Source organism: Lissotriton helveticus, chromosome 8, assembly GCF_964261635.1.
Source record: "Lissotriton helveticus chromosome 8, aLisHel1.1, whole genome shotgun sequence".
Taxonomy (NCBI): domain Eukaryota; kingdom Metazoa; phylum Chordata; class Amphibia; order Caudata; family Salamandridae; genus Lissotriton; species Lissotriton helveticus.
The window spans coordinates 1315209124-1315224791 of NC_136069.1; the positions used below are offsets into that span (position 1 = coordinate 1315209124).

General features: G+C 50.1%; 1 protein-coding gene across 8 annotated transcripts in view; it reads right to left on the reverse strand.

The window, feature by feature from the left end:
• CASK (calcium/calmodulin dependent serine protein kinase) overlaps positions 1-15668 on the reverse strand; it is a 1268764-nt gene that overhangs the window by 548924 nt on the left and 704172 nt on the right. For all 8 annotated transcript variants that reach the window (XM_078658296.1, XM_078658298.1, XM_078658303.1 and 5 more), the window contains exon 9: positions 7424-7507. In XM_078658296.1, coding sequence (XP_078514422.1) covers positions 7424-7507 — 84 coding nt within the window. The remainder of the gene's footprint in view (positions 1-7423; positions 7508-15668) is intronic.

A 15668-nucleotide genomic window follows, 5' to 3' on the forward strand; every position in this document is an offset into this window, starting at 1 on the left:
CACGACAAAGGCGCAATACTCGATCTCATCATCGCCAAGGAGGACTCCACCAAACTGGAGGCGATCAAACCTTGTGACTGGTCAGATCACCACATTATCACCTTCTCTATTAACGAAAAAGTTAAACCTAACCCGGTTCAGCCCACCAAATCCAAAATCTGGAAAAGGGACATGAAGAGTCTTAACCCCACTACACTCCCTCCCCACCTCGACAATCTCCTCCTCCCCCCTCCAGGTGTCTCGGATGCCCAAGCACTGACCGACCACTACCTTGACTCTATGAAACTGATAGTCAATGAAGTCGCTCCACTGCAACTGAAGAGAGTCTCCAACAAAAGTTCTAACCCCTGGTACGATGGCAGACTCAATGACGACAAGCGCACTATGCGAATGGCAGAGCGTACCTGGAGATCTGACCCCTCATCACTGCATCTAAAGACGCTTAAAAAAAAGAGAAATGACTATTTTAGGAAAATAAAGCGCACAAAGTCTGACTTCTTTAGCCGTCTACTGGACCAAGCAAAAAACAGGCCAAGGAAACTGTTCGAACTAATCAAGACTCAAACAAAGGCACAACCCTTACAATCAAACAAAGCAACAAGCGACACCCCACACTGTGAAGCCTTCTCTGCTTTCTTTAAGCAAAAGACCGACAACATAAGAAATGACCTCGTCATGGACTTAAGCCGATTCCCCAATCACACCAGAATGTCCAACATTCAACCTAAAAACAATGCATCATGGCTGCACTTCGACAGCTTCACGGAAGAAGATATATACAAACTACTCTGCACCCTGAAGCCCTCTAATCACCTCACAGACCCCCTACCTGCTAATGCGTTAAAAGACTTCACCCCCTTGCTCCTCCCTCTTTGGACCAAAATCATCAACAGCTCTCTTCAACAAGGTCTCATCCCAGACTCCCTCAAGGTGGGGCAAGTCACACCTATACTCAAGAAACCCACAGCTGATCCGTCTGACCTGAACAACTACCGGCCTATCACCAATATCCCCACCCTGGCCAAACTGCTGGAGAAATGTGTCCAAATCCAACTAACAAAACACATTGACCAATTTGACCTTCTCAACACTCACCAATCAGGCTTCCGAGCGAAACATAGCACGGAAACAGCTATGACACACATAATTGATGACGCCCTCCAAATCCTTGACCGCAATGATTCCTGTCTCCTCATCCTTCTTGACCTATCGTCAGCTTTTGACACGGTCAAACATGAGAACTTATTGGAGCTGCTAAGCACTAGAATGGGTCTCTCGGGAACTGTTCTCAAATGGTTTGCTTCTTTCTTGCATAACCGGTCGCAGAAGTTCAAGATCGACAATGTGCTATCTAAACCAGTGCCTGCAGACCTAGGTGTCCCACAAGGATCCTGCCTCTCCCCCACACTGTTCAACCTCATCATGGAACCACTCGCCACCTTGCTCCAAGCATCCAATGTTCAATTCCATATGTACGCCGATGACACACAACTGTACCTAAAGCTACAATCCCCGGAAGATATCAAACTACTGAATTCCACACTTAGCAACACTCAATCCTGGCTGGCCGTTAATCACCTCAAACTAAATGCGCTGAAAACCGAGTTCCTACTCATCTCACCCCCGGCGAAAACTTCCACCACCCAAACGTGGCTCAATAACCTAACAGCACTCAATGTCCAACCTACTATCGTGGACTCAGCAAAATCCCTAGGCATCACAGTTGACGCCAAGCTCAACATGCAACAGCACATTAGCATAGCCACAAAAGGGGCTAATTTCCATATCAACACACTGAGGAAACTCAAACCCTTCCTCCCTGCCAAAGACTTCCAAACTGCTGTACAAGCTTTAGTCATCCCTGGCATAGACTACGGAATTGTGGGCCTCAGCGGACTCCCGCTATCCACAACAGCACCCCTAAGAGCCTCCCTGAACGCTGCTGCGAGACTCATTACTGGCTCGAGAAAACATTCACATATTTCCCCAGACCTAAAATCTCTAAAATGGCTGCCTTTTGAAGCCAGAATTCAACTAAAAATTGCAATAATGACACACTCGGCGGTGCACCACAAAGCACCCAACTACCTCGCGCAAAAGTTGTCTATATCAGGAGGGTCGAGATCCAATCGTAGTACAAAAAATCTACTTCTGAAACCTAGTAGATTCCGGAAAGAAAAAACATACAAGCGCTCCTTCTCAGGAATGGCACCCAGGATCTGGAATGCGCTCCCTCCGGAAACGAGGCTTATCTCCTCCACGGCACTCTTCAAGAAAGAGGTGAAGAGAATCCTTCTGGCCAAGATCTCCTGAACATTACAGAGACTGGAACTGAGTCTCTGCATTGCGCTGTATCTCTGATCACCCTGCCCTTTGGCACTATCCTACTACCTAGAGGGGCACTACTACGCTACTCTCGTCCTATCGACCAATATATGCTACTCTTTGTTGGATTTATATGACTTGTTTACCTGACTGTATTTTGATAGGTTTTGATATGTTTCTGTACATTATTGTTATCTATGTTACTCTATGTTTATTGACCACTATATTGCTCCCATTATTTTGTTCATTCCTGTTGCCCTTGCCCCTGTCTCTGTGAAGCGCTCTGATATCTGTAAGGATCTTGTTCGCGCTATATAAAACTTTGAATAAATAAATAAATAAAAGGAAGATCCAAAATAACAGCTTGCACATCTGGTGAAAATCCAGAACACCTCAACCATGCATGTCTCCTAGTAGCAACAGATGAACCCATTGCCCTTGCCACTGAATCTTCAGTGTCCAAGCCTGACAGGAAAACTTGGCGAGCAGCAGCCCGAGAGTCCACAAAACCTTCACTTAAATTATCCTGGTCTTCTTCGGATAATTTAGAAAGTATTTGCTTAGCTGAGTCCATAAGGGCGTGAATGTATCTACCCAATAAAAAGGTTGCATTGGTGTGTTCCAAAACCATACTAGCTGACGAAAAGACTTTCTTCGCAGACTGCTCAAGCTTCTTAGAATCTCGGTCAGCCGGAGCTTGAGGAAAGGAGCCCACAGACTGCTTCGAACATGAACCCTGCACCACCAAACTCTGAGGTGAAGAAAGAAACTCAGGGTCTCCTGGGGCAGGCCTACACCTCCTAGAGACAGATCTAGAAACTGCAGGAGCAGAAAGAGGATTGTGCCAAACCTCAAGTATTGGTTCCGTCAAGGCATCATTGAAGGGCAAGAGAGGCTCAACCACAGGAAGGTAGAAAGATAGGAGAGTCCCAGAAAATCCGTTAGCGTCGACAGTGCAGAAAAAAGGGAATGGACGTCATCACGCCGACGTGGTCTTCTTATGGCTCCGGTGACATCATGCAGAGCCGCGTGCGGTGCCATGACACTATGACGACCTCGTCAGCGCGGAGAGCTAGGAAAAATTTCTGCAGAATGGTGGCGCAGGGGAATATTCATAGGGTGAGGAATCCACAGCCAGATGTATACATCTGAAGGCCTGTTCTATGGCTGGTGTAGTATGGAGAGGGAAATCCTTAGCATCTGAGATATCAGGGATTACCTGGGATGCCAGAGGTCTAGTGGTCAGCCAATATAATAGCTTGCCATTTTTTGTCTCCCTGGCTGTAAAATCTTCACTCTGGAGGCATGCCATATGGGACGTGCCTCTTTCAAGGTGGAGTAGTATTGGAGAGTGATCAGATATTTCTCTAGGAAGGATCTGTACCGGAGACGTACAAGCAGCCAGCATCCGGCATGAGTACAAGATCTAGGCATGAGTGGGTGCGATGGCCCACAGAGGGGTGGGTGTGTGTGTGTGTGTGTACATTATCGTTGTTGAGGATACCATAGCCTCTACACATCACATAAACCGAGTGTGTCAACCCAGTTGGATAGTTGACAGGCCCCAGTGCACCCGTTTGAGGAAATGCCTGTGGAGCCAACGTTGAAATTCAGGACAGGGTTGAAATCTCCTCTATCACCCTGGTACAGTGTGGTAATTCTAGGATAAGAGTTGTTAGAATTTGAAGAAAGAACTTACCAGCCGGGGAAGGGGCACGGGCACAAACTCACATCAGATTGAGGCCATGTCCTTCAGCTCTACCCTCCAGGGTGATATATTGGTATGGGTGTTGGAGAGGGCTTGGGTGATTACCTTGGGAAAGGAGCGGTGAAAGAGGACTGTTACTCACCGGGAGCCTCACAGGAAGCTGGCATGGAAAACCCTATTGTAGTGAAGCAGGAAGGGACACTGAGTGCATAGTAAGTGTGTTTCCTGAAGCATCAGGACCGTGGGAAGAAAGCGGTAGGTGTAAAGCAGGACCGTGGACTGATTTACGCAGTCTAACAACCCGTTAACATTTCAAGATAAGACCTGGAAATCTGTTAGGACAGCCATAGGAAAATAGGTATGGCCAAGTAAGGATGGCTCTCAGTGTTCACTGTCGGTGGCAGGAGCCTAGGACAGCCATCATTGTGCATGCAGGTGTGGAGAATCAGTTGCGTGTGTTGATGTGGTGGTTCTAGTCAAACAACAAATGAAAACAAAACCCCTCACAGTGAATGAAATAAAGCACCCCAACAATTCTCCACCCCATACTTCCACCCCTGAAGCATCTGTCAGCCATCTAACTAGAACATAACCCCTAAACAATACTCGACGTAGACATCAAGTAGTGGACCCTCTCTCGAAAGGATCTCGGACTAGCTGTCATGCAGTATAAAGTGAAGTTCAGTTTCGTTCCTAGCTTCCCCTTGGTTGAGGCAGTCGGGGGTCCCATATCTGGGCAGCAGAATATCACCAGCCTTCGGTTTGGGTGTTATCAGGATGTTGGTGGAGTGAGTCTCCCGAGGCTGCTTTATGTGTTGTAGGATCGGGGGATGTGGACTCTCTCTGTAACAAATGGAGCAGGGTCTGCAGTTGTGACAGACATGTCAGATTCTGATGAAGGCGAGCAGGCTGCATTCTGTCCACGAGCCTTGCAGGTGATGGGCGGGCAAATAGCAGGGGTCCAGTATGCATGTGAGGTAGAAGTCAGTGGACACAGAAAGACCCCAGGACCATACTCAGCATCAAACCGGTCCAGGTCGTCTGTCAGCCCCCCTCTGGCACTCACTAGAGGGCTTGTTCATGGTGTGCCACTAGGACATATGGGTGGACTCCCAGGTACCACCCTCACCTTCAGCTATCGCTGAGTTTGCAAATCATCCAGTGATGAGTGATGAGCTCAGTCAGCTCCCCTCTTCCGCACCAGGGATGCACAGCAAGAATTCAGGTTATATATGTGTGGTGGGTTTGGCTCTACATTCTATTCTTTCTGGGCGAGGGAGATGAAGCAGAGCCGTCATTATCAGCCTGCAAGCCAGTTGGTGCCCTTCTCCGCACCTTCAGGGCTTCATGGGCTGGTTGCTGGATTCTTGAGTGTTCGCTGGGGGACAACACTTCAAACGTGGGCATTGAGGCCCAGCTGGGCAGTGCTGCCTTGATAGGCCCACCCACCGCAGCCCACTTCAGCCGCCGTAAAAACTCATCTCTTGCCCCGGGGGCACGGCTGCCCAGTGACAAGCTCCTGCGTCTGGGTGAGCAGATGCCCCCAGGCCAGGGCCACAGGTCAAAAGCAGAACAGGGCCTCTAGGCCAGAGCGTCTGCAGTCAGGCTCGGGAACCCCGAGGGGTTCACTATTTTGAGTGTGGCCGGCATCTACCTCCTGGATGGGCCTGTCATCTGAACCTGTGTGTGTGGTCAGCAGTGCGCACCTGCTTCCTCCAGGGACACCCAACACTTGCCAGCTTCCAGAGGTAAAGAGGCACTGAAGAATCATTGTACATGGGCAGCTGTTGGTGGCGAATGACGGAGGTGGTCTGGAGCACTCAGAATGTGACAGCCATTTTGAAAGCCGAAGCCATGCCTATGGGCTTATTATGATTATGAGACTCAGGATCCACCAGGGGTCAAATGTGATAGGAGGGTGTCACCAAAAGTATTTTTTTGCACCTCATATACATATTTGTATTATTAAGGCGTAGCATTTAGCAGTGTGTGCAATAAAAAATACTTTTCCTTTTTTAAAGAAAAAGCACTAACTGGGTAATTTATGAAGTGTTGTTATTGCATGTTTGCGAATTGGGACAACAATTAGGCCTTGGACTGATCTGCTTCACTCTCCAGAGTCAAGTACTACAATGCGGTACTTGGTTCCCAGTAATAAGACCACTGCGGAGGTAATACTTGTAAAGGAGTCAACATTCTTTGCAACTAATATCCCAATTTCATATACACACTTACTAGGGTATCCCATCTGGCCAACTTCTTCACTAACTGAAATTGTGTTTGTCTCCTTTTAGGTGTTTTCTGTGGTTCAGCTGAAACTACCTCGCTTAGAGAGACCTTTAACTGTTTTCACAACTCAAGAAACGAAACAATTCCTTAACTAGGCATTTCCACCTCTAGAGAGGATAGAATGGTAGATAACCTGACAAACTCAGTAACTAAGACAACTTACCCGGTCTTCAAAGAAAAACATCATAGCTGAACTACAATGTGTGGCATTTTCTATGTAGAAGCTAAGACGTCTTCCACTTCATGCCTCTGCTTCAAAAAACTACCTTTTGTGATTCTAACAAAAACTCAAAAATTACTATTTTTGCAATAGTGCTTTATCTTAAAGGAAAGATTAACAACTTCCGAAGAAAACATAGGATCATGGGTTGTTTTGAGAGAGTTAAATAACTGAGCAGATTCTCCTTGATGCCTGGACTATGATATCCTCCGGGATCAAGTTTGCGCTATATAAAACTTTATAAATAAATAAATTAGCAAGGGGTACCCCAGAGCCTATGCTGCGACCAGCTATTTGGGAGAAATATTGCCTACCTAGTTCCTGACTACACATATGCTTCAAACTGTGTTTTCCTGCAAGTTTGCTAGTATGCATTTTCCTAGCATGGGCAAAAAACAATATCCGCCCAATGTTCATATAGCCCTGGCATTTCTGTTAGTTAGAATGCTTCTCCACAGAGCACTCTAGGCAACAGAAATTCTCTATGGACAAATTCAATGATAGTCAAAATAAAGAGAATTAGAAAAAGTACTATTAAGGATAACGTTACCCTGTTTTCCAGAGACATTTATTCAGATTGCAGATTAGTTGTTTTTACAGGACATTTGTAATTTTTGGCATATTGAAATCATTACCTCTTCCCACAAACACTCTTTGATACAATTTAGCTTCAAATATTCTAGATATTCCTATTACATGTGGTTTCTAGCAGTCTTAACTAGAAATTGCTTCTGTTTGTACAAGCTATCTATATGCAAAAATATGGGCATGTTTAACGATATGAAGAAGGTATACAGGTATTTCAGAAATACTCAGTAATACACGGACTAATCAAAAGCTAAATAACAAAAGAACCAATTGAATCTTAATAATAAGAATACCTTTAATTTCCTTCTTGCATTGAATTTCCTCAATTGCTCTACTGTTTCTGGAAGGTGGATTTTGTAGGCATAACGATCCCTCTCCTGCAACAGGTTAGGCACACAAAAATGACATACAATTAAAAACATAGAATTTCAAATTTTTAAATCAAGATCTATGCATAAAAAGTGTTTCAAAACTAGAATTATTTCTTTACATTTTAATATTGTTTTCAGAGCAAAATGTACCTTCGGTAACAATGTATCTGGTTGAGGCGGTGTCTATCCGCAGATTCCTCAACTTAGAATTATCCCCAGGTGTCAGACTGGATGCGGATTTTTTTTGCAGCAGCAGCACCTCTGCACGTCGGGGGACGGTGCCACACGACCCCGCCCTGACGTCGTCCACGGATGTGACGTCAGCAAGGTCATATAACTCCCTCCCGGCGCGCTGACGTCAGTTTCTTTCTGAGAAACTTTTCCGCGGCACAACGAGGAGCCACCAACAGAACTGTGAAAGTATGGGAACAGTGTGCGAAGGAGGAAAAAATCCATAAAATAAAGAAGTCAGATGGTGCAAAACACCATCATAAAAGACAGTATCAGACACTGTCTGCATACAAACCAAGAAGTAAAGGCAAAGCGAAGCGTGGACCCTCCCCAGAGGCTGAGTAACAAGGGAAGAATATCTTGACAGACAAAAGGCAGACTGTTATTACAACGTAGAACTGTGCCGGTCAACAAGGGAGGAGCACAGGAAGAACAACAATCTACTGCGAGAAGGTATGAAAAGAATGGCACTTCCCCTATAGTAATGGAAGGCCGAAGCACAGCCCAGCAGATCCCCAAAGAAGACGACTGTAGAGGAGACAAGAGCCCTGAGTCGATGGAGAAGGCGGGAGGGAGGGAAGGTAACAGGAGAGGAAGAATCTCCTGGTGAAGGAGAATCATAAAGCACTGCTCTACAGAAAAAGAAGCCCCCTGGAGGGAGGCAGCTGCATATGGCAATTCTTAAAAGGTTCACACCAATGTGAGCACCCTGGATGAAAACCAATGCCAACTGAAAGGAGGCAAAGTGGAGAAGTCCACCTGGCAAGGTCCTCGCAGAACAGGGAGGATGGGTGGGCGTCAAGGAATCTGCAGCTAGACAACGTCTCTACCAGATACATCGTTACCGAAGGTAAGTAACTCGTACATCTGATAGAGACATCTAGCCGCAGATTCCTTAACTTAGAATAGATACCACAGCCATACTCCAAGGGGGAGGTGGGTCTGCGACAAAACAACAGTAAGTGCCCGAAGCACTGAGCCGGCAACAGAGTGACAGACTATGGGGAAAGCTGTGGCGGTGCAGCCAGTCAGCAACTCAAGCCGTTCTGAGAGCAAAAGACAACGGGAGACAAGGTATCACAAGACTGCCAGAATGGCGCAACACCATACCCGTGTGAGTATAAGATGTAGAAATGGCACTAGCCATATCCCAGAACAGAAGAGAGCGTTCATAACGAAGGGAGGAAGGACTACTCCCAGAGCTCAATGGTGCACTAAGTTGACACCAATCAAAGCTAGAGGACCACATGGAGAGACGTAACCAGAGGCTAGCCCACTCAAGGGAGGCTGGAGAGGCGGCATCCAGGAAGCAAAGGGCAAGAGGCAAGAACTGAGCAACATCTCAGAAGTACAGGCGGGAACAAAAGACAAGCCAAATGCACACCGAGTCACAAAAAGGGCGACAGGAGCGGAGAGTAACACGCTGAAGCATGCTGAGAATGCACAGAGCAGACAGCCACGGAGAAAACAAGGTGGCGTAGCTAAGATGAGTATGGGACTGCCCAACAAGGCAGTTTGAAAGTCAAGGGGAGAACTCACCCACGAGAGACAGGGACGCAGGGCGCAGCACCTGGGACGACCTGCATCAGAGGAGCTGTCCCGCAGGCACAGCAGACATAGAAAGGGAGTGGCATCAGAGGCACCGAAGGTGCCAATAGGAACTGTGATGAACACCATGCATAGCCGTTGAGAAGAACCTCATATCTCCAGACCCCCACCTCCGACCTGGAGGGGAAATGTACCCACCACAGAAGAGAGGGACTGTTTAGTACATGAACTCCAAGAAAAGAGCATCCAGAAGCGGAGGTCCACCCCAGGTAGCAGAACGCTAGTAACCCCCATTGCTGAAAATGCAGGAAAAGGCACCGAAGTGCCCTTTAAACGTGCTAAGAAAAAACACTATCATGAAAAAAGAGGGCTAGCTTGAGTACAAGGCACTCAACTGCTCCCTGAAAAACAGAGATATAGGACCAGACCTCGCAGAAGCGAAAGAGAGGTGGAGGTGTGTAAAAGGGATACCCAACGGGCAAACCGTAGGCATATATATCAAAAGAGGTGAGCCACAACCACGCAGCTGCGGGCACTGTAGGAGGAACCCACCTAGTGCACCCGTGGCAGGAGGTAGCCGCATTTTGACGCATGTTGAAATACACAGAAAACCTCTTGACGAGGAGAATGAGGCACACATGCAAGGTTCAAGCAAAAGGCACAACACTGAACACCGTCCAACGGTAAGATAATGGTGTCAGTAGATGTAGAGAGCCCAAAGGAACCTCAACGCCCACCTGGCGCATAGCGGAACTACACAATAGCATACAGGTACCCCACTTGGAGTATATCAAGAAAAACAGAGGAACACCTCTTAGGGTAAACCACAGTCAGAGGAGAGAAAACAAACAACCTGTGGAACACAGCCACAGTAGGCTTACTGCCAGCCCCACAACGCAGAGTGCAACTGGTTGAGGCTAAATGAAAGGGTAACCACCCCAGAACATGAGAATTTGAGACCTGCGAAGTACAGACCTATGGGGGAGGGCGAAAGCCCACAAGGAGGCGCTGAACAGCCGAATCGGCGAGGCATCAAACAAAAGGACCCTATCAAAGGGTAGGTCAACAAGGCGTTCCCGGATATTCTCCGGAAAGACACCATTCCGCAAACAAGCATGGCGGCGTAGTGCAACCGAAGCAGCCATAGCTCGGCCTAAGGAATCCGCGGTATCCAGGGCTGAGCGGATAGTATATTCCACCAGATCACGGCTGTCACGGATAAGATAGAGGAGGTCAACACGAGGACACTCAGAGGAGGAAGGGAGACTGCAGATTACCAAAGGGCAGGAGCAAACCGAGCCAAGACATACACTGTATTGAGTGAGCGAAGAGCTGCGCTAGTAGAGGCGAAAATATTACGACCCCACGACTCCAGCCATCTGGACTCCCGGGAGGGAGGAAGCAGCAGCTGAGGCAAGGAAGGGAAAGCAGCTTGCAGAACAAACCCCTGAATGTCTGGGTGAACAACTAAGCAAACTGGATCGTTTGGAGCAGGTGCGGTTGCAGTGCATGATAGAACGAGCCACCGGTTCACCCGATGCCGGCCGAGCCCAGGTGCCAAAAAGGGCATCATAAAGAGAAGCTTCGAAAGGCAGAAGCGGCTCTAATTCCCCCGAATGGTGGTGGAGGGCATCCAACAGAGGGTCAACAGGCAGGGGACCGAAGGGTGCTGCATACTCAAAATGCGGGCGGCCAAGGAAACAACTCTTATAAACGCCGCACCAGCCTCGGTAGCCCTCCGAGGAGGAGACAGTAACTCATCCGTGGGTGAGGGCTGTAAACTGAGCCTCCCACCCAAAGGGTGTTGTCCAATGAACAGAGGAGGAGACCAATGTCCAAATGAAGGGAGCCCCATTGACGAATGAGGGTCCTGGTGAGGCTGGGAGTCTGCCGGGGCCACAAATTCCATGGGGGGGAAGAGGCAAGGACGAATCCGGCATCTCTGGATGTTGGGGTGACGGCGAACTCCCCCCGGAAGCCTCCAGAGAGGAGTCAATAATCCGGCATCGAGGCGGCGCCTGGGCGACCTCGTCCGGCGCCAACCCGGCCTCGTCCGGCGCCGACTCGACCTTGGTACGGCGCCGACTCCGGTTCCGAAGAAAGGAGTGGTTCCAGAGAGGCAAGTGCATGGCGCCGGACCGGCGCCAACTCAGCCTCCACCACAACAGGCTCCGAGTCCGAAGTAAGGAATGGAGTCGGAGCCGGGGAGGCAAGCCTAATGTGGCGGCTCGGCATCCGAAAAGGTAGCCCCCTGTCCGGAAGGCAGAGGAGGGCTCGGAGGCAAGCTACGAGAACCAGCAACCACCTGCGATGCCACAAGGAGCCCCACAGGACTATGCGGTGCGGTAGTGGTGCTATGGGTCGAAGAGGGGGACCCAGCCAGGTTGCGCCCTGACAATGCCAAATCTCCATCATCCCTAGAGGAAAGGGGCTCAGTCGACGCCGGAGGTGAACCCACCGGAGAGTCCACCGAAGACCCAGCACGTAGGGGAGGGTCCGGAGACACCCCAGGGAGAGGACGGTACCCAAGGGAGGCCTGAAGGTCTGCGGCATAGGCCGCCATCTGGGTTCGAGTCAGCCCCGTGCCAGGAAAAGGCAGATAGGGGAGGGACGACTCCCGGAGGCACACGTCCGGAGAAATCCAGGAACTAGTGCCCCCGACAACAGAAGGAAAGGAGGTCGAGGACCTCGGCGACATGTGCCGTGACTTATCAGGAAGGGGCGAGTGATGCACACGGAAACCAGACGGCGACCGATGCCGCAAATGGAACCCACAGCCACCGGGACCTGCCGCCGAAGAGGAGGCCAGGGGTCGTGACAACTCCAACCGGGACAGGCGAGACGAAAGTAGCTTCATCCTGCTCTCCCGCCGGGACTTCGGCTTGAGGTGTTGGCAGGAGTCGCAATCCGTGGTGTTTGCCCAGACACCACATGCAGATAAGGTGTGGGTCAGTCACGGACATTTGCAGCGAACAGGAGGCACACGTTTTAAAGACTGAAGGCATTGCACACTGTTCCAGACTTGAAGTGTCAATGGGGGCCCGAAAGAGGCCAGAGGAATCGCTTACTCCAGATACGTGTTGCCCGCGGAAAAGAAGGAAACGACGTCAGCGTGCCGGGAGGGACTTATATGACCTCGCTGACGTCACGTCCGTCCCCGGAGCGCAGCGGTGCTGCTGCAAAAATTTGCTGGATCCAGTCTGACGTCTGGGGAAAATTCTAAGTTAAGGAATCTGCAGCTAGATGTCTCTATCAGATATAAAAGGATAAAGAAAAGAGGCGTGAAATTTACAATGAAAAAGCACTGGAAACAATAAAACAATATTTTAGTTCAATGCAAGTAATACAGTTCCTTGCAAGCTACCTTCACACAGTTGAAGTCAACCACTTCCTAATGACAGAAAAAGACTTTTCCTTTTCGGAGATGATATGATAAAAAAAGATTTATTGAATTGATTTTAAAATAGCCATTAGAACCTATGGTACAGCGATGCAGCTTTTCCAAAGGGAGAAAGAAATGAGGCGTTCTAACAGACTAAATGATAAATACAATTTTAGAAAAGATTTTGAAAATCACCATTAGAAGCTGCAACACTTTACAGAGGAAATATATACAACAGACTAGCAAAAGAGAAAGTGACAAAAAGGCAAAAATTATTTGACACAACCAAAATCAAAACTAAGTTATTCATCCATCAAAAGGGAAGACTGACTTGCATTTACATCAACAAATTAGCAGCAGCGGGTGTGGAACATCTATTGCCTGATGCAGGGCTACAACTAGCCTCAGACTTTGGGGGAAGGGGGGGGAGATAAGATTTTAAATGGTTGGGGCGGAGCTATTAAAGTTGGGAGTCACAATTACTCTTGGGGTCTACTTTCACTGATAAATGTTTAATATTAAATACTCAATTTGATGCAGAATTGTGTGCTTCGGTTTATGGGAGAATCACTAGCACACTGTAATTTACAAACAAATGAAGGGTAGTTGAATACGGCTTAAAGCATGAGTTCAGACGCCATTCGTAATCCATCATGCACCGACGGCTGAGTTTGTCCGCCCTGGCGTTCAGGGAACCTGCCAGGTGTTGAACCACCAGGGTCACGCCCTGATGTTCCAGCCATTGCCAGAGGTGCAGAGCCTCCTGGCACAGGGTCCAAAACCCCACCCCGCCCTGTTTGTTGGAGTACCACATGGCGGTGGTGTTGTCCGTGAACACCTGCACTACACTTCCCCGGACAGAGGGGAGGAATGCTTTCAGTGCAAGCCGGATCGCCCGCAGCTCCAGACGGTTGATGTGGAGCCGGGACTCTGCCGGAGACCAGAGGCCTCTGACCCCCGCCTCTCCCATGTGGCCCCCCCAGCCCAAGAGGGACACGTCCGTCACAACTACGTGCTCTGGTTGGGGTAGGGAGGGGCATCTGCCGCTGACCAAATCGCGGTCCGTGAGCCACCACTGCAACTGTCTTGCAGTGCCCTCCGAGATCAAGACATGGTCGGACAAGTTGCCCTGATGCTGGGCCCACTGAAACTTCAGGTCCCACTGCAGAGCCCACATCCGCTACCTGGCGTGATGCACCAGAAGGATGCAGGAGGCCATCAGTCCCAGAAGCCGCAGCGTCAACCTGACCGAGACTCGGATAAAGGCTGAAAGATCGGAATCAGAGCCTGAATATCCCGAACCCGCTGTTCGGGAGGATAAACCCGAAACTGCGCCGAGTCTATAACTGCTCCGATGAAGAGGAGCTTCTGAGAGGGACACAGGTGTGACTTCGGCACATTGATGGAGAACCCCAGCAGGTGCAGGAGGTCGGCCGTAGTCTGGAGGTGGCTGACGACTGTCTGGGGCGAGCCCGCCTTCAACAACCAGTCGTCGAGATAGGGGAAGACTGACACCCCTAATCTGTGCAGATGAGCTGCGACCACCGCCATCACTTTCGTGAACACCCAAGGGGTGCTGGTAAGGCCGAAGGGGAGCATGGTAAACTTAAAGTGCTCGTGGCCTACCGTGAACCTCAGGTAGCGCCGGTGGGCCGGCAGGACAGGGATGTGAAAATAAGCGTCCTGCAAGTCCAACGCTACCATCCAGTCTCCCGGGTCTAGGGCAGCTAAGAGCTGAGCCAGAGTCAACATCTTGAACGTTGACGTTCCGCAGGTCCAAGATAGGGCATATGCCCCTTGCCCTTGTCGGGAACCAGAAAGTAGTGGGAGTAACAACCACACCCTACTTCTGGCCCAGGAACGCGCTTGATGGCCCCCTTGGCTACGAGGGCCATAACTTCCTCTTGCAGAAGTTGCAAGTGATCCCCAGACATGCGGCGGTATTGCGGTGTCATGGCTAGAGGGGTCGCCTCGAAAGGGAGGGAGTGGCCCCTTCGGACGATTTGCAGCACCCACCTGTCCGATGTGATGTTGCGCCAGTGGAGGAGGTGATGGCGAACCCTGCCCCCACTGGCGTTAAATGGTCCTGAAAGCTCGGACTAGGAAGGCTTTGAGGCGGGTGCTGCAGGGGTGGATAAGGACTGGCCTCGCCGTTGTCCCCTGGCACCGCCACGGCAGTTACCACGTCCGCCACCGCGCTGGATGTTAGTCTGCGGCCTGTGGCTGGCAGGACGTGTGTGGATGCCCCTTCCTTGGCCACAAAAGGAGAAAAAGGCAGCAGTTTGCTAGCGCGGGCCGTCAGGCCCAAGGACTTGGCCGTAGCCCTGGAGTCCTTAAAGCGCTCAAGCGCACTGTCTGCCTTGTCGCCAAAGAGATGACGGCCATCAAACGGCATGTCCATAAGGGTGTTCTGGACATCAGCCGAAAAATTGGCGGACCTCAGCCAGGCGTGGCGGCGAACCACCACCGTCGCAATCACCCTGCCTAGCGAGTCCGTGGTATCCAGCCCACATCGAATGGAATACCGTGCCGTATCTCGCCCCTCCGCAAGGGCTTGGGCGAGTTTAACCCGGGCCTCCTCCGGGCATTGTGGCAGCACGCCCGCGACCGTGTCCCACAGAGAGTGGGTATAACGGCCCAAAAGGCAAGCGGTGTTGACCGACCGCAACCCCAAACTAAGTGAGGAGAACATCTTTTTTCCGTACTGTTCATACCTTTTGGATTCCCGATCAGGGGGAGCTTTCGGGAATGCGGTCTGGGAATTAGAGGCCTGTATAACCAAGCTCTTGGGGGTGGGGTGGGTGGACAGGAAACAAGGGCCGCCCAGGGCCGGGCAGTGGCGTCTGGCCACTTTCCTATCTACAGGGGGACCTGTAGTGGGCCTGGACCAAGTGCCCAACAGAACGTCAATTAAGGCCTCATTGAACGGCAGTAGAGGCTCCGAAGGGCTTGCCTGAGGTTTGAGGACCTCAGTGAGGAGGTTAGTCCTCACGGCGCGACAGGGAG